The sequence below is a fragment of the Telopea speciosissima genome, chromosome 3 (genome assembly GCF_018873765.1).
Source record: "Telopea speciosissima isolate NSW1024214 ecotype Mountain lineage chromosome 3, Tspe_v1, whole genome shotgun sequence".
Lineage (NCBI taxonomy): Eukaryota > Viridiplantae > Streptophyta > Magnoliopsida > Proteales > Proteaceae > Telopea > Telopea speciosissima.
Genome location: NC_057918.1, coordinates 25,764,611 through 25,791,741, shown reverse-complemented (window position 1 = coordinate 25,791,741; position 27,131 = coordinate 25,764,611). Strand labels below are relative to the sequence as shown.

Genomic DNA, 27,131 nt, shown 5'->3' with positions numbered 1-27,131 from the left:
GTAGTTTAGCCGGAGAAGTCGCAGCTCGTCAGCCTCAGCTTCGGCGGCTGAGGTAGTGAGGTGCAGGGTGTAGGATAATCATCCTCCCTGGCATCACTCATCAGAGTTGTGGGGTCCAAATGCCCGAAAAATCCAAACTTGACAAAGTAACAGAGAGTTCGGAACGTCGGATGTCCGAACTGCCATGTGTCAACATCTCTACCTAACACTCTCACACTGCCAAACTTTAGGGAATTGGAGAGGATAATTTGCCAGTAAAACACTGTTTTTTTTCTCAAAATAACACTAAATAGAGAGAAAGAACGCTACTCGATAATGTTTTAGGCATGGTGGACTAGACACATAACCGTTGCCCCCATGTAAAGGAGGAAATTCCCAAATGATTATGTATCTAGGCATGGTCGCCACGGCTAGGGCACCACTAGATAGCTGCGTTGTACTCCCCCAAAAAGGAAAGTAACATGGTTTCTTTTTGGACTAATGATAGGGAAGATACATAAAAAAAAATGGGAAAAGGTTTTCCAAGCCGATGATGGAGGAAAACAGGGTATGAATACTCGGGATCAGATCGGCAGAGGCCGTCCAATCCAGTTTAGGTAGAATCTGGTTGATTTCAATTGATTTTGATTGGAATGGAATTGTAATCAACTCAATCCAGATCTCGATCCTTAGTTGAAATTATGTATTTGTCCTCTTGCATTCTGTTTCATCATATATCATTAATGTACTCCCCATGCCACTTACTCAGATAACCCTCTCGGAAGAAAACAAAGGGAGAGGGTTCCCTATGACACCAGTGTGGGAAATCTCCAATGCCACATCATTGGTGGCATAGAGAATGGTATTGTTCAAATGGGTTCACATTAACAAAGGAGGAAAGAGAAAATAATAAAAAAATTCCATGTACTTGCATGGCGACCACATCCAGACATAGAACCGCATTGAGAGTGAGCTACATTGTTAGCCTCCCTAGAAATATGGATGAAGTTACACGCTAAAAATGTGGTAGCTAGTAGCCTAATGTCCTGAATGATCGGTGAAATGAGCAAGGGTGGGGAGATAGTAGGAGAGTTAATAAACTTGATACGTTCAGAACTGTCAGATTCCACCACCACTTGAATCTTCATTTGCTTGTCTCAGGCCAGACCGAATAGCTAGAGCTCCACCTTTGAGAACGTCCACAAAATCTGCAGATTCACATTGAGCAAAGATGTGGCTTCCAAAGTGGTTTCTCATAATCATTTCCAAACCTCTTGAAGAAGCCTCTAATGGAGCAGCTGCATTGCAGTTTATCTTAATAATGCCAAGGGGTAGCAAAGACCAATGAACCTTTCTTGATGTGAAAAGTACTAGAAATGCTATTCCAAACCCATGAACCCTTCTTGAGGTGAAAATCTAGATGGATAGGGATTATCATTAGGGATATATTTGGACTTCAAAATCCGAACCCATAAAGCAAGGGGGTAGAGAGTAAACGGACTTGGCTCCTATTCAACCGTAGCGGGAGCTTGATGGTCCAATGCTCGGAAACCACCCCAAAAACAGGGGGGTGGTCATTTCACATGTCGGGCCCAGGTGGGACCCACCTATGAAATGATCACCCCACCCCTATTTTTGCTGTCGTTTAGAGGGGTTGGATGCTCCAGCTCCCTCCATGGCTGGACAAAATCCTTTTCCAAGAGTAAACACCGTCCTAGGCGAAGAAGTAAGGATTGATTCGGAATGTGACTAAATCTAAAACCTAAGCCACCAACATTTTTGGGTTTATACATCCTTTTCCACGGAATGAGAGAGTTTGTTTATGATCAGGTGACTCCCCTTTCTGAAATCTAGCATTTGTAGCATCAAGGTAGAACAAATGCTCTTGGGTATTGAAAACCAAGACATAAGAAAGGGGGGTACCGATCCAAGAACAGATTTAATCAAAGTGGGTCTCCCAACTTGAGAGATTAGAGAGGATTTCAACATGCAAGCTTTCGTTGGACTTTTTGGGTTAAGAAAGAAAAAGATAATTTTTTAGCTTTATTGATAAAAAGAGGAGGATGACATTTCATTCATGTCAAGCATGCGACAGATCTGTGTTTTTTGTTTTGGTAACACACAGATCTGATGTTTTCAATTGTAAAGGAGTGTTCTTATTAAAGAAAACCTCACTTTTATTGAAATTTACGCACAGACTAGTGAGGGATTCAAAAACGGTTTAAATCTGCTTGGATGATATTTACATCCTCAAGATTGGCCCAATAAAAAATGAAAGTATCGTCAACAAAACGTAAATGAGTGACTTCAGGAGCATAGGGAGCAATTTTAATACCTTTGAAAAGATTAGGATCTATATAAAACTCAAGTAATTTGGGATAACACTTTCATAGCAAAGATGAAACAAGTAGGAGCTTAAGGGGCATCCCTGTCCCACGAGAAGGTTCAAAAAAATTGAAAGCAATTTTATAGAGTAAGAGATAGAAGAAGGAAGGTAGCAAATGAGAACACACCAATTAGTAGAAAAGCCTAGAAACTCAAAGATTGCTCAGATAAAGCCTCACTTCAATTTGTCATAAACCTTAAACATATTTAGTTTGATAGCAACCCAACCTTATTTTCCTTTACAATGCTTCATGTGTGAATAATTTATTGAGCAATAATTATATTGTTAGAAATTTGTTTGCGTTTAACAAAAGCAGATTGAACATGCAACATCTTTAAAATTATGGATCAGAAGGGTTGAATCAGCGGCCTTGGAAAAATCGACTAAGGCTGATCTCGATATTGGTAGATCTAGCTTGGTCAATCACGAAACTGGAATTAGGGTTAGTGTAGTTTCATATCGATGCTGACTGATTCCAAACTGATTTCGGTCAATTCCAATCTAAGCTGATTCAGATCCTCGGTCAGGACCAATCCAATTACTGATTCTGATCTTTAAAACATTGATTCAAAGGATTTTAAACTCGGAATCAGGTATCAAATCTGTCTTTGTCGATTCCAATCTAACCTCAAAACCCTAGAATTGACTACTCGAACGGACGAATTGGAATCAATCGATTCAAATCGAAATACACTGATATGACCAATCTGATTCCAATGTTTGAAACCATGCTTAGCCCAGAGTCCAGACAAGGGTACGAACTACGAAGAGTCCAGCTCAGGTTCTCGTACGATAACTATTCTTGTATGACTAAGGGCGCACAAATGGAATCTGAGCCAGCTTTTGGTATGAATAGTTATGTGTTCGAGACCGTCCAAGTGTACGTACAGAATCAAATCTTTGATTCGACGAGAGAAGATGTCGGCGGGAGCGAGAAGTGGTAGCGGCCCACCCACTGTCAGCAATTGGATGGGAATATATATGTAATCTTGTGGGACCAAGAATTTATTCCGAACCAATTGAACAGTAGGAGTACGTATGGAGTGTGTTTCTACACCGTCCATTCACTGATCCACAGTTACAGCATCACTCACACGGACAATATCAAAGACCAGACTTCGCAGGAGAAAGAAGTGTCGAACCAGTAGAATCTGTGGAAACGAAGGGAATAATCTTTCTGCCTTATTAGTGGAGCAGTTTCCCATCAATTATTTTAATTTTGATTTGCTCTCGCCTCTCAGTGAAAAACTGAAAAAGGAATTGAGATTTGCAAAGCTTTTTAAAGGGGAAGACGGAAGAGTTGGGAGAAAGGAGCAATTGGGGAAGCCATGGATTTGCTTCCGGTGGATACCACTCGGTTAGCACAGAGGCATGGATTTAGGTCATTGAAGCTGGTGAATGTATCGATGGATGATGTTCTTAGTGAAGACCCAGTTGGAGTGGATTATGGTAGGCTCGATAACGGTTTATGTTATTACGTTCGATCTAATTCTAAGCCCAGAATGCGCGCTGCTCTTGCCCTTGCTATTAAGGCCGGGTGAGTGCTTTGCTTCTCATCTCTCGGCGTTTGCTTGCTTTCTTTCGTCTTTTAGAAACTTAAAAATGGTGTTTTTTTGACCATCGGTTGTCTTTGGCTGTTTCCACTTGGTAATTGCAGAACTGTGTTTTCCTTTATAATTCCTTTGCATTGGTTCTCTTATTGTCTTTGAACTTTTGGTAATTTGTGAGCTAATAAATTTCGTCTATTAATAACTCCTGTTTGTTTTATGGGTTTTCCTCAACTCGAGTTATCCGTGGAGATTATAGCTAACTTTATATAAATAAAATAGTAAATAAATCAATGTCAATATCTCCGGGAACTGCGTTGAGCATTTCCCTGTGTGGCCCATATCTTGGGTTTTCACGAAGATTTTTTTTAAAAAACATAAACACTTCTTCTTTTATTTGATTGATTAAGTGGGCCATTTCATTTGGTTCATGGCAGTTCAGTTTTGGAAGAGGAGGATGAGAGGGGAGTTGCCCACATAGTCGAGCATCTTGCTTTCAGTGCCACCAAGAAATATACAAATCATGACATTGTCAAGTTTCTGGAAAGCATTGGGGCAGAGTTTGGTGCTTGTCAGAATGCCTCAACATCAGCCGATGAAACTATATATGAGTTGCTCATTCCTGTTGACAAGCCTGAGCTCTTATCTCGGGCTATATCGGTCTTGGCAGAATTTAGCTCCGAGGTAGCAACACTGCTGTTTTATTATTTAGTAACCCACTGTTTTTATGATAAAAAACTTTGTGTTTGCTCAGAGAGCTGTATTCACCTGTAAAATGTAGGTACGAGTTTCAGCAGATGATTTGGAAAAAGAAAGAGGAGCTGTTTTAGAAGAATACAGAGGAAGCCGCAATGCTAATGGCCGAATGCAGGATGCTCATTGGGTTTTAATGATGGAAGGTTCTAAGGTAATATTGTCAAATTCTATATGTTTGTGTTATTCCATTTGTCAACTTTAAATGGGCTCATTTAAACGTATTTCCACATCCATTGGTGCCGAAAGAAAAAAGAAAGTTTGCTTAGCCATTGGCGAAATAATGTTCAGGATTCGTCCTGACGTTCTCTTGAGGTCAATTTTTCTTTATGTTTTACAATGATGCTGTCTTGTAATATCTATATTGTCCATCCTTGTGTCTTTTGTTGTACGAGTGTCACTTGCTTAGAGTCTGAAGCATATTATCTAACAGCCATACATCTTTGATCACTTATATTGTTTTATAAAAAAACTGATATCATTTTGACTAGGATAAATTCCAGATAGGTATATGTTCTTTCATATGTCCATGTTAGCAAATGAAGATAAAGGATGTTCTAGTTTTTCCTTTTCTAAGAATATTGGGTTTTATATTATTTCACATTGGGTCAGTTCGAGTTTTTGCAGTGTAGTGACCACAAATAGTTGGAATGAGACTTTGGTGATGATGATGAGTTCAACTAAATTTTCAGTTTCAAGTCATGTTAAATTATCATTTTCTGGATAATTATTCTTCATTCATAATTGCGGTCCATCGAAAATTTGAATGTGTAGGATCAAATGGCAACATCCAAGAGGAGGGGGTGGGGGTTGAATTGAGTGATAACGCTTTCTTGCAAAATGTAACAAACAATTATAATAACAATGTAAGAACAAATAGAAGAAAAAGAGATAGAGACAATGAGAGACACAAGCAATTTAGAGTGGTTGGGATTCACCAATCCTACGTTCACTACCCGAGTCACACAGACCAAGGATTTCCACTATCAAGGATCCCTTTCTACATGGCAGGATTCAAGCCTTACACATCTCAATCACAGTCCCTCGGATTGAGCACCTTGAACACTCTCTTGTTCAAGGATTTCCTTAACTAGGTCAGACAGATTAAGGATTTCTTACCCAGGTCACATAGAGTAAGGATTTCCTTATCTAGGTCACACAGCCCAAGGACTTCCACCTGGATCACAAATCAAGGATTTCCTTCTCCAATTGCATAACACATCCGCAAGCACATACATGAAGTACAACCTGAGCTACACAAGCTCACACAATAAGATTTCTTACAAGCCTGAAAATGTACCAATTAAGCTCACAATGATTCTCACAAGATTGCTTTAGCCCTTTCTCAAGATGATATTTTCGTGTAAGTTCAAGTGTCATAGAATTCGAACGACTGAAGCCTTTATATAGGCATGCAATAAACTAGCTGTTGGAGTCAAGCATGGTTTTTCTCGAACATAGGAAGTATTCAAATTATTTTGGTTTTCAAGAATCAACTTTATTTTCCAAGAAAAACTAGTTGTTGGAGCTCATCAACATCAATGAAGATGTTTAGAGTTTCTTCACAGTCGGTTAGAGTCCAGGTGGTGCATTAAAGATATTCAAACCAGTCAAACATCACTACCGGGGATCATTAATTTCTCCTCGCACAAAAGTCCGTGCCAAAACAGGGCTCTAAAACCTTATTCTCTGTCCAGACAGAATCTACTCATGGAAGTTCATCAAGACTGTTGGACACTGTTCTTTAAGTACGGTTGTCCGTCCGAGAGAACTTAGCTTTGAATTAATTTACCTTTATAAGCACAGATGATTGTCACTGACTCACGAAAGTCTGTGAACAGTAAAGTCACTCGGTTTTATAAGTGAAACCTCTTAGTTTCTTGGGTTTGTTCATTTAGGCAAGGTTCAAGAACTTGGTTTCGGTACTGGTTTCGCCTAGCCAAAAACCGAGTTAGTGTAATTTTTCTTTTGAACTCCATGGCTGGTTTCGGTGGGTTTTGGACCTAGTTTGGGGCTGAAACTTGGTACTCAACCTATTTTAGGCCATTTAAACACAGTGACACTATCAGATTTTGCAAAAACAAAGTCCAAATAGGAGTTTCACTTCAGACCCTAGGTTGGTCGGTGACGACGTACTAGTAGGCCCTATTCTACACATAATTTAGTAATTGAAAGTAGTCAAATCATACAATTAATATAAAACAACTTAAAATAAACATTACAAATGTAAAAGTGTACAATACATCAATCTTAACATATTACATCTATCATCCCATGCCATATTGCCGAATCAAGTATTCATCTCCATATCGTGCCACATAGGAGTCCCATGTCATTGTGCTGCTGAAGTATCGCACATAGTCTGCCACACAACTCATATAAGTGTTGTCATCAACTAATGCCAAGTTCCCTATCCTAGGGTATAGAAGAGGCGGTTGCGATGAGATCGATCCACTGCTACGACCACTAGGTTGTTGAACTACTGGCATGTATGGTAGGGTATTGGCTGGGTTGGGACTGTGAATATGTCGTTCACAAAACCTGACCCAGTGCTTCGAGTGTCGAACTCATGTGCTGGCTTCGGCTGCCCAAAATAGATTTGGGAAAAAATGGTTTACCTTAAAAATTTCTTCAATTGTGAGATGATTTTAACAAATATTGCAAATTTGTAGATTTTGTAACCTCTTCCCTGTCTCTGGCAAGTTCTCCGTCGAAACCACCGTAAAAAATGAGCTCCATAGCACACTCACACACTTCTCTGTTGAGACAATCGAGTTTTGGCAAGATCTCGACTGTCTTGATCGAGATTTGGGCTACTTCAAGCTTGGTTTGGGTCGAAATCTTGAACCGAGATCTTGACTCTACCGAGATTTCGTTTGAGTTGGGGTAATTTTTTGTTTTCGACCTCTATCTCATCTCGGTTTTTCCAAAAAGTGAGTTATTCCGAGGTCTCGACGAGTTTTTGTACCATGCATTTAGGTCTTTAGTTGACTTTTTCTTGGGCTTTTTCATCTTGTGGACATCAACATTAGGGTTACTTGAATATACAAATAAAATCAAATCCTATGTCTTGAAATGTCTTTAAAGATTCTTCAACTTGATCCAGCATTAAAGTTCTTCCATCTTTCTTCTCACGGAAGTCTGTAGCTTCATTCCGGATGTCTGTCGATAGCAGATCTTCTCCAATCAACATGCCATTTCTTCAATCATTGGTTCCACCTTAAGAACTTGGGTTTCATCATTCTCTTAGCACATAAACAAACATGTTAGAACACCTAAACACAATTCACACAAGGTTTTCATATCCAAAACATATAATCACTTTGGAACCATCTAGGTTCAACAGAATGCTTAACAGCATCTTGGACAATTGTAAATGATATAAAACTGAACATATTGTCTGTCATGTTGCATCTTTAGTTGGGTCAGGATTTCCCTTCCCGTCTTTGATGAGTGCTTTCTACCCTGCATCATGGTTTCTTCTTTAAGAACTTGCTAACTGATTGCAGTATGCTGAGCGTTTACCAATTGGACTTGAAAAGGTGATTCGGACGGTTTCTCCTGAGACTGTCAAGCAATTTTACCGGAAGTGGTACCATTTGCACCATATGGCGGTGGTAGCTGTTGGAGATTTTTCTGATACTCAGGTTTATTTTAATCTTTTTGTTTTTAGATTTGGCTCTCAAATTTCGATGGTAACAATTGTACCAATTCAGCTTTCTAAACAGTTAACCTCTTCCTTTTTGGGTGCAGAGTGTAGTTGAATTGATAAAGACTCATTTTGGACATAAAGTTTCTGCTTCTTACCCCCCAATTATACCTTATTTCCCTGTTCCATCCAATGATGAGCCTCGGTTTTCTTGTTTTGTTGAATCTGAAGCTGCTGGGGTCAGTACTCAGGCAATCTCTAAATATTTTAATCCATATGGCTGTGGACCAGTTACATACGAAAACATCACTTTTGACTTTACTCTCTTGGATTGGCTCATAACAGTCTGCAGTGATGATCAGTTGTAAGATGCCAGTGGGAGAGCTGAAGATTGTGAAGGATTACAGGGATTCACTAGCAGAAGCAATGTTCCATTGTGCTCTAAACCAGAGATTCTTTAAACTATCTCGTAGAAAGGATCCACCATACTTCTCATGCTCTTCTGCTGCTGATGTCCTTGTTAGACCTATGAAGGCTTATATAATGACTTCGACTTGCAAAGAGAAAGGGACTGTTGAAGCCCTCGAATCAATACTAATGGAGGTATAATTTTGGCACTATATGATGGTTAACTTTCTTCTCCTTTGTTCTCAACCATTGGTTTATGCTCAGGTTGCAAGGGTTCGGCTGCATGGGTTTTCAGATCGTGAAATATCTACTGTCCGAGCTTTAATGATGTCAGAAATCGAATCTGCCTATTTAGAGCGTGATCAAATGCAGTCAACAAGCCTGCGAGATGAATATCTGCAGGTACTTCAAGATCATCTATTTCTTCTGTCATTTCCATGGTTGGCAGATTTTATACTTTCATTTCTTGTGATATTGCATCTTATTGCCTTTTCCCTCCCTCTTGCTTCATATCCTGATTTTCCTATTTTACTTTCAGTTACCATTTTTTGTGCTTGTTCATTATATTTGAGGTACATTTGTTTGGAAAACATCTGCAAGAAGCATAGGCAACCTACATGATGATTTTTTGAGGTGTGCTTTTGGCAATTTGGCTTGATCACTCTTGTTCTTTATTTGATTGGCATACAATGAGTTCATTTTATTACCATAAACAGTTTGAAATACCAACTTGAGCCAATATATTCTGTCCAAAATACAGACATAGAAAGTGCACCACAGAACCAAGGCAACATCTCTAAAGGATGCTTCACCCCATACCTTGTCTGATTTTCTCCCTTGAATTTTTTTCATAAAGATATAGAAGATGGGCACCAAGTTGGGATCTTATGCTCCGTATTGCCAGACTAGTGTGTGGGTTCTTTGTTTGGTAGAACTATGAAGATGCATTCATTTGCCATTTGTGATACATCCATATCCTTATGATGTTATTAGAGCAATTCAAGGCCTTGTATAACGATCATCTTATTTTTGTTATTTCTATTTTGACAGCATTTTCTCCACAATGAGCCTGTTGTTGGAATTGAGTATGAGGCACAACTACAAAAAACTATCTTACCTCGTAAGTTTTTACTGTTTTACTTTCTCAATCTACTTTTTAATATCTTTCTATGGATGTAATTTAGGTATTTATAACTTGTTCTGTTCTTTCTCTTTTTCTTTTTCTGAATAGAAATATCAGCGGCAGAGGTATCCAAGTATGCTGAGAACTTCCGTACATCATGCAGCTGCGTGATTAAGACAGTTGAACCTCGAGCTACTGCAACTGTAGCTGATCTTAAAACAGCTGTGATGAAGGTTAATTCTCTTGAGGAAGAAAGAAATATTTCCCCATGGGACGATGAAAACATTCCAGACGAAATTGTCAGCACAAAACCTGATCCAGGGTAAACATTGATTAATTGTAGGATCTTGCTGCATCCTGGGTACTCACTTTTTAAAATATTTAGATCCTTACCACATAATGAATTGCAATTAGATTACTGAGGTGATAAGTGTAACTGTTTGGCATCAATAACCACTTGCCGTGGCAGACTTGGATGGACACTAGTGGGTCCATATGATAGAGGACCCCACACCTAGGGGTGTCAAATTCCAGCCTGAACTGGTCAGACAGACCGAAATTGGACTGAAAGCCCGAACTGAATTAGATGCTTACTGTTTAGTTTAGAAGAAAAAAAACCGTCTGGGCCGACCGAAAACAGAAACCGAACCGAACCGATAAAAAGCGAAAAAACCAGTCTTTAGGGAAACCGAATTGGGAGATGAACCCAGTAAGAAAAACCGATAAAAAACGGAAGGGAACCGAATTTTACCTTACCAGTTCGGCTTAGTAATGGACCGAAACTGATTCAGCCCAACCGAAATCGGTCCGAACTGACTGATTGACACCCCTACCTACACCCATCTCATAGGTCAAGTTGCAGCCCAAAAACCAGTAGGGGGGGATGATGCAGGGGTATCTTGGGATAACCTACGGAAGGGCCAGATTTGCTCTTATGTATGCGGAGATTGATTATGTAATTAAGGGTATTATGTAATTTAATTTTGCAGCTGTGAAGGGGGAATATATATATATATATATATATATATATAATATATACACACAGAAGGAAAATATTTTATTAGCTAAAAAAACCCCGATGAGAGAATCTCTACTGGGGGAAAGGTACAATAAGAGGAAAAGAAAAAGGCGGAGTTACCCACCAAACGTGAGAAAGGAACAACAAAGATGCTTGAGAACCAAGATGGTCAGCTTCAGAGTTAGTTGACAGGGGATGAAATGAAAAATTACATTTTCAAAAGACGGTACAACTGTACAAGAGAAAGGATATCTTCAATCAGCAATAGTGATGCCCAGTCCAAAGTGGAAGCACTCCCATTAAGACCCATGATTAAGGCTTGGCAGTCAGAAGCCAACACCACATGACGAATCATCAGGCTCTTTGCAAGAAGAAGACCGTCTCGTACTGCCTCCACTTCCATCAATAAAGCAGAGAAACTGTGATTATGCCTGCAAATGGCAGCACTAAACTGTGACTATGCTGGCAAATGACAGCTATAAACTGTGACAAGTTGTAGGATATATTTGGTAGGTCCATAAATTTGTTGTTAGTTGTTTATTGAGGTTTTCTTTAATAGTTGATTAAAAAGTTAAAATATTGTATTTTATCCCTAAACTAGACATGGGTTATAAGTTGTTATGTCTAAGATTTAGTTTAGGAAATCTAGATTTAAAATCCTTAGCTGTCCAAGAGTCCTAGTTTGGGAAATTAATGCAGGCCATTGGTTTGGAGATTAATTTTTGGATTTATTCATTATAATGGGCTGAATTATCAGGCCTAAAAGTGGGGGATTAAGGGGGTCTGCGCAATTTGTTATCTTATTTTAGTGGGCTCCATGTTGGTGATAGTTAGACAGGGATTTATCTTATATTTTATCCCTAAATCGTTAGTATTCGAGTTAGTTTAGGATTAGAGTCCTTATCTGTCTATTTAGAAAAGTCTTAATAGTTGAGTTAATCTAGGAGATTTTCTTTTATTTATTTCCTTATCCCCCGCAATATGTGATTTTGTAATGCTATAGAATCTTTTTTTTTGGATAAGGCTCCCCTCCCCCCTCCTCTCTCCTCTCTTCCCCCACAGTAGCCCCCTACCAGCAGATCCATCAATCTATCTGCATAAAATATGTTTTGTTTCTTGTGTTATTTTTCCTAAAAAAATATGTAACCCACTCCCCATACGATGGATTTTTTTTTGGAATGGATTAGTTATCAGTTTCGAAAGTGCCTTGTATGGCTGGTTTATTTCTCTCTCCTCTCTGATTTGGTAAGATCTCTTCTCTCTCCTTCCCCACCGTTCTTCTCTGTTCTCTTGTAATCTCTCTTTCCCTTCTCTCATATTCTCTTTTATCTTTTGTTTTTTTTTTTTAATTTTTTATTTGGATAGCAAAGATTTCTCTTCCCCTCCTTTCTTCATCAATTGTTCCAGCTTCTAGAAAGATATATATATTTTTTTAAATTCTTCTTTCTTCTTCACCCATTGGACACCCCTATCTTCCTTTCTTTAATCAATTCCTAATTTCAGATCCTATTTCCTCTCACTTGTTCTCTCTCATTTAACCATCAAGAGCCCCATCTCTCTCATCAACCTACCCCATCGATCTCTCAAATTCTGGTTGGTTATTTCTTAATTGGAATCTGGAATATTATACTTGAAATCTGTCACTACCTTCCATCGATTCTCTGTCGGATCATAGATCAGATTTGATCCAGATCTTAATTTTCAGATTAGAATCTTTCAAGTAAACGCCATCTGCAGATCCATCTAATTGTTCTGTATCAGTTGAAACACCTTTAAATTGAATTTTAAGTTTCATTAAATTACAACAATTTCATTTCACTGCAATCGAATCTGGTGGCATTTCTGTAATTTTATGAAGCCTTTAACTCCACTTGTTAACCACTTATCCCACTTGTTTTGAGCTGAAATTTGACCAGTGAGATGTGTGTTACATGAACCCACTCACATCTATCTAAGTAGGCATCACTAGATTTAGTTTTTCCCATTAGATTATGTTTTTTTACTTTTTTCTTCCCTTTTTGTTTGTTTTAGCTTGAGGAACTTCATTGCCTTGTACCTTGTCAAATTTCATGAAGTTACTGAGTTTTACTGGCTTTTTCTGAACTGGCTGAGTGCTGAAGTATGAGGTCTAGAAATTATTCTAAATTGGTTTGACAACAATTTAAGCTGCTTTCTTAGCTAGTCCTTGCTTTGGGCCACAAGTTGTTGCTAGTTTATTTTCTTCTCTCGCAATGTAGATCCATCAAGTGAAGGTTTCTGCATCTCTAAGACTCTAGCCCATCTTTATCTTATTCTTCATCATCTTCTTCGTTTCACGGTTCTGTTCCTTTATTCAAGAAAAAGAAAATATGTAAATTTGCTGTAGTTACGATCTTCTGCAGTTTTTGATAGTTGAATTAGGTTAATTTAGGCTGCTAAGACATTTTCATATCTAGTTTCACTCAATTTTCTGTAATTTAGATACACTTTTTCTGCAGTGACATCAATTTTCATCATGATCTCAACTTGTAGCTTTGTTAATATACTCTTCAGGATCTCAAATCTATCTTAGGTGCCTTCTTCTTTGTGTTTCATATCATCTACATTTTGACAAATTGTTTTCTTGTGCCCCCACCACCCCCTCCCCCCACCACCCCCCCCCCCCCGCAAAAAAAAAAAAAAAAAAAAAAAAAAAAATTCCAGAGACATTTTGCAGCAGCGAGAGTTTTCAAGTATTGGGGTCACAGAGTTACTTCTATCAAATGGCATGAGAGTTTGCTACAAGTGCACAGATTTTCTTGATGATCAGGTACTAATTTTATTATCTTTAGAATCTACATGGATAAATGTTGTACTGCACCACAGCAAGGAGATCACATGTTTGATAAAGATTACCCACCAAAGAAGAGATCGATTGGATAATGGAAGGATGAGGGCTCCATACCGTTCATTCTACCCTTCAGGAGTCACAATCAATTTAAAGTGTTTTAGAATATGCTGCATGAGTGGATACTTAAATGTTCAACCTGACTTTTAGCTGTCTTCTTTTTATTGCTTATAGATTTGCAAAAACTTAGTGTATGGAACTCATTCTGCATAACTGCATGCATAAAGATTTGAAACATGTTACTCTTTGGCATTTCGTAACACTAATTTTTTGCTCTCATTGATTTCTTTTCCTCTCCCCCCCCCCCCCCCGGCTTTTTTTTGCTTGGAAGTGTTTGGGATGATTTATATAGTCTAGCAAAAGTTCTTTGGAATACCATTTGGAACGATGTGAGGAACTCTTTATCCTAGAGACAAGGGGGGGGGGAAGGGGAGGGGGAGAACACACGCACACACACACACTCACTTCCTTTGGAGGGTTGTTAAGGAACTATAAGTAATGACTAACATTACATTACTATGCAAACCATGAACTGGGCATGTAAAAAGTTCCAAGGTAGGTTTGCCCTCACTAGTTCCCATCTGATTCTGTGGGGTCCTTTTATTCTCTATATTTCTGTGATGCGACCCGGGTTCAATAACCATGATTATGGATTTGCTATGGGCTAACAAGTGACAAATATCTCAAATTGAATGAGTTGTGGCAATTTTGTAAATATTCAGAGCAGTCTAAGATTCTTTTGAAAGAGATAAATAGGAATTGGGACAAATCAGTAAAAAAATTTAGGGAAAAGGATGTTTCTGGAATTTTAAACATGGGACAAAACAGTAGGAAATTTGAAGATAGACTTTTGTGTAATATAGTAACCGTCCCTAGTTGTAAATAGGAAAATATATCATCTTCAACCTTGTAACAGGAACTGCAACCAGTCACAACAGAACCAGGTAAGAGAAAATTGATTGAACCCTCTCCTCGATCTTCCAAATCAAATGAAAGTTTTGGACTATGTTCCTAACCCCATGGCCTCTTAGAAACACTCAATAACAGACTCAGTAATCAGGTAATATGTTGAGAATAATTGATTGAAACAGATCTGGGCGATGGTTCAAAAACCTGACCTGGTTGTGGTTTCCATTCTCACTGTAGTAACAATGGGAACCAAGGTTCTAGGGTTTCAGTCTCCCTTTGGTAAAGAACAACCACACAAAATTTCAGGAGGGAAGAAAGAGAAACGAAAGAGGGCAAACCACTCTTGTCAAACTGATAGTGCCGCTAGTTGCAGAAAATAACAGTAAAACAGAATAATAACAAAGAAGAAAGAATAAGAAGAGAACGTAAGTTGGATAGCACCTGAAATGAGAGAAGAGATCTGAAGGGAGGAGATAGATTAGCGTATCCACAGCTCTTGGCAGCCAATGATATAAGTTCAAATTAATTCATTCAAAATCCTATTCGTTGGGTACATGCAAGTATATAAAGGAAACAACTCCTAATTCTAATCCTATCCTGAAACTGAAATAGATTTTGAAGCAAACTCCACAACTAAATTTCCTACGACTCTATCAAAGGAATAAAATATTAAAAAAAATTACCAAAATAAACAACTCCTAAGTTACTCAATGTGTTACCGCATCATTCTGCTTTTGAAAAATTATCTGACTTATTGCTTTTTATTTCATTAACTCTTTATCTTTTCCTTCTCATTGACATATTACATTGACAATTTGGTAATGCATGGCGGTGTGCATAGGCAAATCCATTTTCTTTTTTTCCCCCCTCTCTCTCTCTCTCTCTCTCTCTCTCTCTGTCTTTCCTGGTAGTTCTTATGGTGCAGAAATGATGAGTAGAATTTTTGCAACAATAGGATGTTTCTTTTGGGTTAACCAATTACAGTATCAATTGTGTGTTTTGGATAGCTGATCATACCCTTCTTCCAGCAATTGATATCTTCACCGACAGATATTTCTATCTGTATTGGTCATTACTCCTTAAATGTTGTATTGTGGAGACATAGTTTTTTGAAATCAGCATATTAGGTCCCTGATATTTTGACAACACCTGAGTTTTTAAAGAAGCAGAAGTTATTATACTTTTTCTTTTGAAAAAGTACCATAGTTCATTATTCAATCAAAGACCATTACAGGTTGTAAAGCCAAAAGCATCCAAAAGGTGTTCATAAATGTCATTAAATGCTGGGTTGGAATCTAGACTACTACTTTATTTCCCTGGCTTGTGCACAAATACAAATAGAAATTGATACATGGGTCTGCCGTATGATGGCGTTTATCTACACATAGTTGGTTTAACCAGTAAAATCGATCAAGTACTTTGTCATTGAACTACATGTTTCTTTTTTGTTAACAGTTAAAATATTGAAGGGAAATGTTCTTAGCATCCTTTAGTTGTCCTGGCCATGAACTTTGTAAAGGCGAAATTTGTGCCGGTTTTGAATTCTTATATAAAGTTTATGCTGAATTTGACACTTACAATGATATCTTTTATCTTTTTCCTATTGAGGGAAAGAAGTTTTTTCATTTTTCAGAAAATAATTTCACCAGTTGGTATCTTTTAGCTTCTGTTTCAGATTGCACCCTCTTTTTATTTTTTTCGTACTTATCTTTTGATAGGTTCTCTTCACGGGGTTTACATATGGGGGTCTATCTGAGCTCGCAGAAAGTGATTATTTTTCATGTTCAATGGGCTCGACCATTGCCGGAGAAATTGGAGTATTTGGTCACAGACCATCTGTGCTCATGGACCTGCTAGCTGGTAAGAGAGCTGAAGTTGGCACTAAAGTTGGAGCGTACATGAGAACCTTCTCTGGTGATTGCTCACCTTCTGACCTGGAAACTGCCTTGCAGGTTTGTCTTTTCGTGGATGCTTTGTGTGTGTGTGTGTGTGCATAAACGCAGCACCAACGTAAAATATTTTTAAGACTTGTAATTATCAGATGACTTAAATTTTTTTCTTCTGTGTATCTCTTATTGGTTTTTTATATTTGAAGCTGTCCTTACTTGAAATTTGTATGATCTCATTATTTAATGCCCTGTTATAGCTTTTCTAGCACTGGATGAAGAGAACTGTGTTTAGTATTAGACCCAATGTGTGGCTTGGCATTGGAGCCATTGGCAAACTCTTGTTTGAGTCCTCTGTGACTAAGGTCTGTCTGGTTGGGAGTGAAATGAAATTAAAGTAAAACTAATTACTAACTATGATTATGTAACTAACTAAAAACTTTCCAAATCTAGTAAACAATATTTACTTCCCTTTGCTACCGAATTCTTTATATTTGGAAAGGATATAAAAATCCTCTGCCAGTGTTTGCTGCCAGTTCTAAGCTCAGGAGGGTTGGTGCATCAGGTCGACAGCCGGCACGGGAAAAAACCCTAGTCAAGCCCTTTAACATGGATTCTAGAACCTTACATTAGCAACGTTATGCTAGGGCGTTCCCCGCCTGAATAAATGACGCGCTACACTATGACCCGGGTATAGTGAAAAGTAAGCAAGGGTTAGCTAGGATCCCCTGTAAGCAATGTGCCACGTCGGCACCCTGATGTGGTGACAAGTAGGAAAGGGTTCTCACACCATGGACAAATGCGGGTAAAGAAGCTAGTCCAATAGCGTAGGATTAGGTTAGCATATTGGAACATTAGATCTTTATTGGGTAAGAGTCTAAAATTGATAGATGTTATGAGAAGAAGGATTAACATAGCCTGTATTCAAGAGACTAGATGGAAGGGTAAAAAAGCTAAGGAGTTGGATGACTTTAAACTTTGGTATAAGTGGGATAAAAGTAATAGAAGTGGAGTGGGTATAGTAGTGGATAAAGATTTAAAGAATGATGTGGTGGATGTTAAAAGATTTGGAGATAGGATTCTATACATCAAGCTTGTGTTGGAGAAAGAGGTTGTCAATATAATTAGCGCTTACGCACCGCAAGTAGGATTGGATGAGTAAGTTACAATTTTGGGAACACATTGATGGATTAGTGCAAGGTTTTAGTCAAGGAGAAAAGATTATTATAGTGGGTGATTTGAATGGACATGTTGGGGGAGATTGTAGAGGCTATGAAAGTGTACATGGAGGATATGGTTTTGGAGAGAGAAATGAGGATGGGATCTTAGTTTTGGATTTTCAGTGGCTTATGATTTATCCATTGTAAACACTTACTTTAAAAAGAGAGAGGAACATTAGTTACTTTCAAAAGTGGGCATCATAGTAGCCAAATAGAATTCTTCCTAACTAGAAGGTCCGATAGATTGTTATGCAAGGGCTGTAAGGTTATACCAGGGGAGAATCTAACCACACAACATAGATTAGTGGTCATGGATATGTGCCTTATTATGCAAAATCGCAAGAAAGGTGAGCTTATTTGCCGTAAGATTAGATGGTGGAGCTTAAAAGGTGATACCTTGAAATTATTTACTGAATAAGTGGTCAAGCAAAGAAAATGGGACTTTGAGGGAGACACTAATATGATGTGGAACGCGATGATTACTTTTATTAAAAAGGTTGCAAAAAAATATCCTAGACGAATCAAAATGAAAAAGTCATTCCTCTAGGGCGACTTGGTGGTGGGATGATGAGGCTCAAGAAGCCATTAAGACTATGAAAGCTAGTTTTAAGATATGGCAAAGGACTACAGATGTAGAGGATCTAAAAAGATATAAATTTGCCAGAAATGAAGCTAGAAAGATTGTGGGAAAAGCAAGAGTGAAGAAATATGGAGATCTTTATAGCAATCTTAGCACAAAAGAAGGGAAAAAACTATCTATAAGATAGCTAAAATGAGGGAAAGGAAGAGTAGAGATCTCGACTATGTTATATGTATTAGAAGTGAAGATGGTAAAAGTACTAATAAGGCATGAGGATATTATGGAGAGATGGAAAGATTATTTCTACAGCCTATTAAATGAAGACTTTTCAAGTAATAGTATCCTAGAAGACTGCATTACCCATCATGACACCACATGTCGTAGATATGTATGAAAGATTAGGTTGTCTGAAGTAAAAGAATCCTTAAGGAGGATGAAAGTTCTTAGGAATCTGTGGGTTTTCTTGGCTAAACCAAGCTGTTTAATAAGATTATGAGCACAAGAAAAATGCCAGATGAATGGAGGAGAAGCATTGTGGTTCTGATTTACAAAAATAAAGGTGATATTTTGAGTCACAATAACTATATAGGAATAATACTAATGAGTCATCTATGAAATTATGGATTTGGGTTATTGAAACCCACTCAAGACAAGAAACTACTATTACGGAGAACAAATTTGGTTTATGCCAGGAAGGTCCACGGCAGGTCCACGACAGAAGCTATTTACTTGGGAGACATGGAAAAATCTAGAGATTACAAGAAGGATCTCTGTATCGTCTTTATTGACCTAGAAAAAGCTTATCACAGAGTCTCTAGAGAGTTAATTTGGCACTACTAGAGAAGAGAAGAGAAGTGTTTCAAATATGTGAACATAATTAAAGATATGTATGATGGGGTGGTGACTAGTGTAAGAACTGTGGAGGGTCAAAGTAGTGAATTCTCAATTACAATTAGGTTACATTAAGGATCAGCTTTAAGCCTTTATTTGTTGGCGCTTATCATAGATGATTTAAATAAAGACATTCAAGATGAGGTTCCTTGGTTTATGTTTTTTGCTGATGATATTGTTTTGGTGGATGAGACAAAAACAGGGATTAAGGCTAAGTTGGAGTTATGGAGATCAACCTTGGAATCAAAAGGTTTTAAAATTAGTAGACCTAAAGCTACCCAAACTGTTAAAGTTAAATTGTGAACTAATTTTTTTATGCTAGTTCAAATTTGAACTGAATTTCATACCCCCCCCCCCCCAAAAGAAAAAAAGAAAAAAAAAACTGAATTTATTCCTTTATATCTAAGTGGACTGGACTGAAATTTCCCAAACTGATAGATTATAATGTGGACGAGAATTTACAAAATCTGAACCAATGGAGCTATCAAGTGGCTGATATTTGGACTGTGTTGAGACGGGGCTGTTTACATATATCAATATGGCCGGGTTTACAGAGTTGCTTCGGTTGAAAATTATGTGTATCTGTGTGTGAGTTATGTCTGTTTACATATATCAATTTGGCAGGGTTTACAGAGTTGCTTTGGTTGAAAATTATGTTTATCTGTGTGTAAGTTATGGTGACAACTTGCCAGCTCTGCTAGATGTAAAAGACTTGAACATAAGCAACTGGAACCAGTGGTACAAAGCCAGTGGTTAACAAAGTCAGGCAAAAGCAATCAAACAAGACAAAAAGTGTTCCCCTTATAACAACTGTGTCTACAATGCAATGTTTGGCCCACATGGTCAAGACAGCCTAAAAGAGGCTAATCACACAAGCTTTAACTGCTTATTTCTAACCTGACACAGATTTTCATAGAATGGTTCCATCCATAATGAAAGAGAGCCTTGAACTTAATGATTCTGATTTATCTCTGATGGACAAGTTCCCTTCAACTGGGAAATTTTGCAGTCTAAGAAGGCAGCTTTGCCTTAAGGTTTTGGAGAAGGGAGAGGGCTTCTGCTTATGTAGAAGTCCCAATTCCGCGGGTACTGTAGAAGGCTTGCATCACCATACCAAAGCTATCTCTAAAGCACCCCAAGTTCCAGATGGATACTGTTCACCATCAAGCAATCATCTAAGTTGAGCTTGATATGAAAATGGTGTCAAGCAGGGACAGCAAGAGAGGACTGTCGACCAGGGCAGGATTGAACAATTGAAGACCAATTCCTATCATAACTTAAACATCTCCACGTGGCTTTGCAAACTGGTACCACAAAGCAACATGAAGGACAATATTTAGCACATTCATAATGCAGGAATAGGTGGTTGTTAGATTCCTCATCTTCCTTAGCAGACTAGGCAAAGCTTGAGTAATAATTTAACAGCTAGTTCACCTTGTATCACACTTGAATTTTAAGGGAGCACTGGAACCTTATTGTCCCTAATTACCTTATGAAAAGGTCCATAACTAATTCATCTCCATACTCAATTACACAACCAATTCATCTCCATGCTCAACTACCCAAGGGGTGATCCTCTTACTAAATCATTGAAGATTCTGATCTGAAGAGGCATTACAAGCAACATTTCTCACATGGCACAAGAATATCTATAAAAGGTAATTTATCTGCCTAATATGGTAGAGAAACTGCAATATGCTTCCTGACAAGTCTTGGTTATATGTAAGAGTCCTTAATGTTTCATATTAAAGTCACAAGGATATAGGATTAGTTTCTAAGTTCATACTAATTTTTTATGCGTCATTAAATAGGTGTCCTATATTTGTTTTTGGTTATTTTTACCTATTTAATAGGTTCCCTTGTTAACATGTTATATTTGTTTTTGTTAGTTTACCTATATAATAGGTTCCTTAGTTAATATGTTCTATCTGATTTCTGGAGCTGCAATAACTATAGAGGGATAAAACCAATGAGTCATAAGATGAAGTTATGGGAGAGGGTTATTGGAACCCACCTGAGAAAGGAAACTACTATTTTAGAGAACCAATATGGTTTTATGCCAGGAAGATTCATGATGGAAGCTATTTTATTACTTAGGTGACTTGTGGAAAGATATAGAGAGGGTAAGAAAGATCTCCATGTGATCTTTATTGACCTAGAAAAATCCTACGACAGATTCCCTAGAGAGTTAATCTGGCATATACTAGAGAAGAGAAGGGTGTCATGTAAATGTGAGGACATAATTAAAGATATATATGATGGTGTGATACTAGCGTAAGAATTGTGGGGGGGAGGTCAAGGTAAGTGAATTCCCAATTACAATCGGGTTACATCAAGGATCAGCCTTAAGCCCTTACTTGTTTGCGCTTATCATGGATGATTTAACTAGAGGCATACAAGATGAGGTTCTTTGGTGTATGTTTTTTACTGATGATATTGTTTTGGTGGATGAGACAAAAGCAGAGAGTGACGCCAAGTTGGAGTTATGGAGATCAACCTTGGAATCAAAAGGTCTTAAGATAAATAGAATAAAGACGGAATATATGGTTTTTAACTTTAGCCACACTAGGATGGTTAATGCGGTGGTGAATATTGATGAGAGAGAAATTCCACAAAGTGATTATTTTAGATACCTGGGCTTAATCCTAAATAAAGAAGGTGATATAGAGGATGATGTTGCCCAAAGGATCAAAATAGGATGGATGAAGTGGAGTGGTGTGTCCGGAGTATTGTGCTATCCGCGTATTTCTTAAAAGCTTAAAGGAAAATTTTATAGGATTGTCATATGATCGGCTATGATGTATGGTAAGGAATGTTGGGCAGTTAAGAAGCGTCATTAGATAAACTAAGTGTAGCGGAGATAAGGATGTTGAGATGGATGTGTAGCAAAACTATAAAGAATAAAGTAAGGCGTGAACAGATTAGAGCTGAGTTGGGAGTAGCTCCAATTCATGATAAGCTATGAGAGATTCATTTGAGGTGGCATGGCCATGTTCGGAGGCCTAGGGATGCTCCAGTATGGAGGAGTGATTTGATTCAGATTGAAGGAACTAAAAGAGCCAGGGGCAGGCCTAAAATAACCATAGGAGAAGTGGTGAGGAAAGACATGGATAGCTTAAGCCTCGTATCATGTATGATTGTGAATGGAGCTGATTGGAGAGCAATGATCCATGTGGCCGACCCCATTTAGTTGGGATAAGGCTATGTTGTTGTTGTTCTTGTACCTATTTAGTAAGTTCCCATAATTAATACATTAATACATTCACTTTTTCCATGAACCAACTTGCAAATTTTCAGAAACTACAGCAACATGGTGAAACTTCCAACTTAAAATAGATTTCCACCAAACTCGTGAATATATGACTTAGTATTCCATTTATGGATCCTTATTTAGTGATTCTTCTTTGATGTACACTTCTCTTTAAGTTATTGAAAGGTCTTCTTAGTATGAGATTTGCATAATGAGTTGATAATCTTCGTCTAAAATGATGTCAATCTTGATTAAAAATACCATAAGATGATTTCGATTTTCAACATTCATTTGGTTGTATTATTGTCCTTTTCTGTTGTTTACTAATCTATTGATTACATGTGGTAACTGTAGCTCGTCTATCAACTATTCACAACAGATGTAGTGCCTGGAGAAGAAGAAGTCAAAATAGTGATGCAAATGGCTGAAGAAGCAATTCATGCTCAAGAGAGGGATCCCTATACTGCATTTGCAAATCGTGTGCGGGAGCTTAACTATGGGAACTCCTACTTTTTTAGGGTAATCATGGTCATGCATGTCTAATTAGCTTAGTCTTTTGCTTTAGCTGTTTCTTGTTCTTTTATTGATGAATTTAGCTGTTGCTTGTTAATAGCTGATGCTTTATTTTTATGCAGCCAATTAGAATTAACGACCTTCGAAAAGTTGATCCTCGAAGAGCTTGCGAGTATTTCATTAACTGTTTTAAGGATCCTTCAACTTTTACTCTCGTAATCGTTGGAAATATTAATCCTTCTGTGGCACGCCCTTTAATATTGCAGTATCTGGTAACTTTTTTCTCCCTTTTAAGTAGCCTAGGCCACTAAGCATTGATATTCCGTGTTGACTTTGTTGATCTTTCTCAGTAACATCAATATTCCATGTTGACCTTGTTGATGTTTCTCAATCTAGGGTGGGATACCAAAGCCTCCGGAACCAATCTTACATTTCAGCCGCGACGACTTAAAAGGCTTGCCTTTCACTTTTCCTGCAACCATCATTAGGTAGAAATGCAGTTATTTTTTCCATTTTAGTTTTAAGACGTTCTCTCCTCTCTCCCCCCCGTCTAATGCATTAGTTGGTGAGCTTTTAGAGATGTAGTTCACAGTCCCATGGTGGAAGCACAATGTTCGGTGCAGCTATCCTTTCCTGTGGAGCTGAAGAATGAAAATATGGTATGTGTGAACCTGACATGAGTGAGGAAACTATAATGGCTAGTTATGAATTTGTTTATTACTTACATTACATTTAATTTTTTTTTGGGGTTCCAACTGTGCCAAATTTAATCATAGATTGAAGAAATTCACTTTATTGGGTTTCTGTGCAAACTTCTGGAAACAAAAATAATGCAAGTTCTTCGGTTCAAGCATGGACAGGTGTTTTTCCTCTCTAATTTCTTTAATTTTTTTATTATTGAGAGTTTGTGTTTTATGAACTAATGTTATTCTGTAGCCTAATCTTCTTTGGAATTTCCTTCATTCCTCAGATATACTCAGTAGGTGTTTCAGTATTCCTTGGGGGTAATAAACCATCGAGAACTGGGGATGTGCGTGGTGATATTAGCGTAAATTTTTCTTGTGACCCAGATATCTCATCAGTGTTGGTAGGTTTTATAGTTGTGGCATGGAAGCTTACGTTGATGTGCTATAAATGAAGGTTCTGTTACCCCCCCCCCCCCCCTCCCCCAATACACACACTCCACACCCAAATCTGTTTTTTTTTTTCTGGTTTCTACCAAGCTACTGGTAATGTCCTTGCAATATTCGTTGCAGGTTGACCTTGCTTTAGACGAAATATCACGTCTTCAGCAGGAAGGCCCCTCAGATGAGGATGTTTCAACCATTCTTGAAATTGAGCAACGAGCCCATGAAAATGGACTGCAGGTTGTTTCTATTACCACATTATGTGTTTTATATTATAGTTGCAGACCTGGTCCTGATAAATTTTGTTCTACTGCAGGAAAACTACTACTGGCTGGATAGAATTCTGCGCAGCTACCAGTCAAGGGTTTATTCTGGTGATGTTAGCGCTTCTTTTGAGGTTGGTACATGGAGTTTGCTTTTCTACTGCTCCAAAGCTGCATTACGCCTCTAGTCTTTTGGTGGTGTTCTGTAGTACCATACTCATCTGTTGGATTCTATTTATAAAGTCTTAGAAGACCTGCTTTGGTCTGATTTTAGTGCAATATTTGTTGCTTTAGAAAAGAATCTCATATAAGTATTTGAATGTATTCTTGAAAATTCCCCTTGAAGTAGTGGAGTATTGGTTTTGTGGAGTCTTGGAGTTCATGATTAATGGGTTTGATATTTGTATGTACTACTGTTGCCAGCCAGTCTGCCTGTATTGGCATTCACAACTCAGCTCTGTGGGTGGGTAGTTATTGTCTTCTGCATTTCAGTAGGTATTCCCTTTCTTGAGGGTGTCTTTTCTTGCTCACCTGTTATGGTGCAAATGGTTGTTTGATCTTTCGTTTTAGTGGTCTGTCTATTCAATTTGTAACTGTGGCTTAACAAGTATCTTCAATGTTAAATATGTCTTTAAGCACAAATTTTGGGATGCTGCCAACCCATAGGATGCCCCGTCTATAGAATAGTCAGGCCACACCATTCCTCATTATAGCTCAAATCAAGGGGCTGGTTCTGACTGCTCATTAATGGCCTTCCTCCCCTTCCCCCCCCCCCCCCCCACACACACCTTTTTTTAAGATGCCACTTAGTTATGTTATCCTGTTTCAGATTCAAGATGAAGGACGCATCAAAGTAAGAGAATCCTTGCGACCATCAACAGCACAATTGGCATTGCAACGGATATTGCCTTTTCCATGCAGAAAACAGTATACTGTAGTAATACTCATGCCTCTGACATCTCGATTGAAAGTGCTCGAATCTTTCATCCAATCTATGCCAAACAGACTTGGTAAAGAAGCAAAGGTCAGTAACATCTATTGGCAGTATTTTATGCCCTGCATGCGTACTCCTTACCAAGGTTTAAAACTTGGAATCGGGTACCGGATCTGGCCTCCATCGATTCCTATTCCAATCGGCTTGGAATTGATTGGACTTGGCCAAAGATTTGGTCTAACTTGATGCACTATGAATCGGGATTAATTTTAAAAAAAAAGAAAAAAAGAAATCGGGGTTAATCAGAACAGGGTCGGTCGATTCCGAGTCATATTGGCCGAATCAGCCAATTCTGATCTTATTTTTAAAACCATGTTATTTACATTTTGACCTTTTCGTTGGCAGGTCAAAACCACTTCAGGAAAATTTTCAGTAGAATTTTACCTTTACATTGATTTTACCTGGATAATTTCTCTTAGGAGGTTTTTACCTGGAAACAGATCCTTGAGAAAAGGGCTAGGAAAGGGTGGGGGGAAGACAAAAAGAAACACATTTTTTTGTTAGTAGAATAATTTATGCTTGTGAAGGAAACAAAAATGACAAACTCAACAGGTGATTTGAGTAAATTGCACAGCTATATAGATACTCTTTATCTTTGGTTCCCAGCCGGCTTTTACAAATATTACTTATATTGACTTTCTGATATCTTCTTGATGTAATATGTGCATTAGAGCCAAAGTAACATTGTTTCTATGAGTTTGAATACTTGATTTCTTGTGGTTCTTTGCAGATTCTGGGCGGCATTGCAGGTGTTGTGGTTTTAGCACTGACATTGTGGAGATACTCGAGGAGCACCTGTAAATCTTAGGGTATATTGCTTTATCAGAGCCCTATACACTTGAAGAAAAAGTATATCCTATAGGAAAAACAGATTTTTGCCAAAAGAAATTGTAGGCTCTCATAGAAATCTTAGAAAATTTGAGTCCCTGAAGAGCAAATTTCTGCAAGGAATTAGAGAGGTCATCCTTACAATTAGGGGATGAAGTTCCAGAATTCAAATCTGAGCTCATATAAAGTCCAATGTCTTGGTCTATAGTTAGTCAATTAATTACTATGCCATTATGGGTCTCACCATTCTGTATCATACAACATTATTCTTTTCCATTAATGCATTATGCTCTGAGAGGGAGCATAGGCCATAGGGTACTTCAATGTGGAATTCCTAGGTTAGTATGGATAGAAGAATTACATGAGGTGGTTGGTTTATCAAGGTGATGTAGCCACATTGAGAAACCTAATCTGATTGAATTGTTACTCAACTAACGACTCTAAGCTCAAGTAGCTACCATGGGCACTGCTTATTTATTTCTTTATTTTTTTCCATCGTCAGTTGATTGTGTTTCAACTCTATGATCAACTGAAGATGAATTTCATGGTTATGATTTTACAGTGTGTTTAAACTAAACCAAAAACCCTAGGTGGAGGGAGCAACTTCTAATCCATAAAGCTCGAGAAGCTATTTGAAATTGTCATGTGCAAAATTTTCGCCCATGAAAAAGGTTTCCTGTTGATGGGTGATTTGCCCTATAGAAAAGAAAAAGAGCGTACCAGTGCACAAGACTCTCGCCATTGTAGGGTCTGGTAGGGGCAAATGTATGCAGCAGCCTTAAGCCCCTATTTTGCAGGAGAAGCTGTTTCTAAGTCTTAAACCCGCAACCAACAGATTGTAACAATGCAACTTGACCATTAGTCTGTTACCCTATATTTACCCTTGTTTTTGTTGTGCAAAGTATCTGTACACTAGAGGATGTAGAGAGTATATCAGAACA

At 38.1% G+C, this 27,131-nt stretch overlaps 1 protein-coding gene across 2 annotated transcripts; it reads left to right on the top strand.

Annotated features, from left to right (window-relative positions):
• The first annotated feature begins 3,605 nt into the window (after positions 1-3,605).
• On the top strand, positions 3,606-26,643 carry LOC122655512 (zinc protease PQQL-like). Of its 2 annotated transcripts, XM_043849702.1 has the most exons (22): positions 3,606-3,902; positions 4,350-4,596; positions 4,694-4,819; positions 8,175-8,312; positions 8,419-8,553; positions 8,660-8,917; positions 8,987-9,124; positions 9,773-9,842; positions 9,954-10,167; positions 13,546-13,651; positions 16,357-16,590; positions 22,820-22,984; positions 23,101-23,250; positions 23,375-23,466; positions 23,556-23,637; positions 23,755-23,838; positions 23,949-24,065; positions 24,235-24,345; positions 24,422-24,502; positions 25,198-25,392; positions 26,093-26,505; positions 26,546-26,643. In XM_043849702.1, the coding sequence occupies exons 1-21, from the start codon at positions 3,694-3,696 to the stop codon at positions 26,168-26,170; spliced, it is 3,030 nt and encodes a 1,009-aa protein (XP_043705637.1). In that variant the 5' UTR covers positions 3,606-3,693; the 3' UTR covers positions 26,171-26,505; positions 26,546-26,643. The 2 variants fall into 2 exon arrangements, with proteins under 2 accessions (XP_043705637.1, XP_043705638.1); XM_043849703.1 differs by lacking the exon at positions 26,546-26,643 and having other exon boundaries at positions 3,770-3,902; positions 4,355-4,596; positions 26,093-26,482.
• The last annotated feature ends 488 nt before the right edge of the window (positions 26,644-27,131 follow it).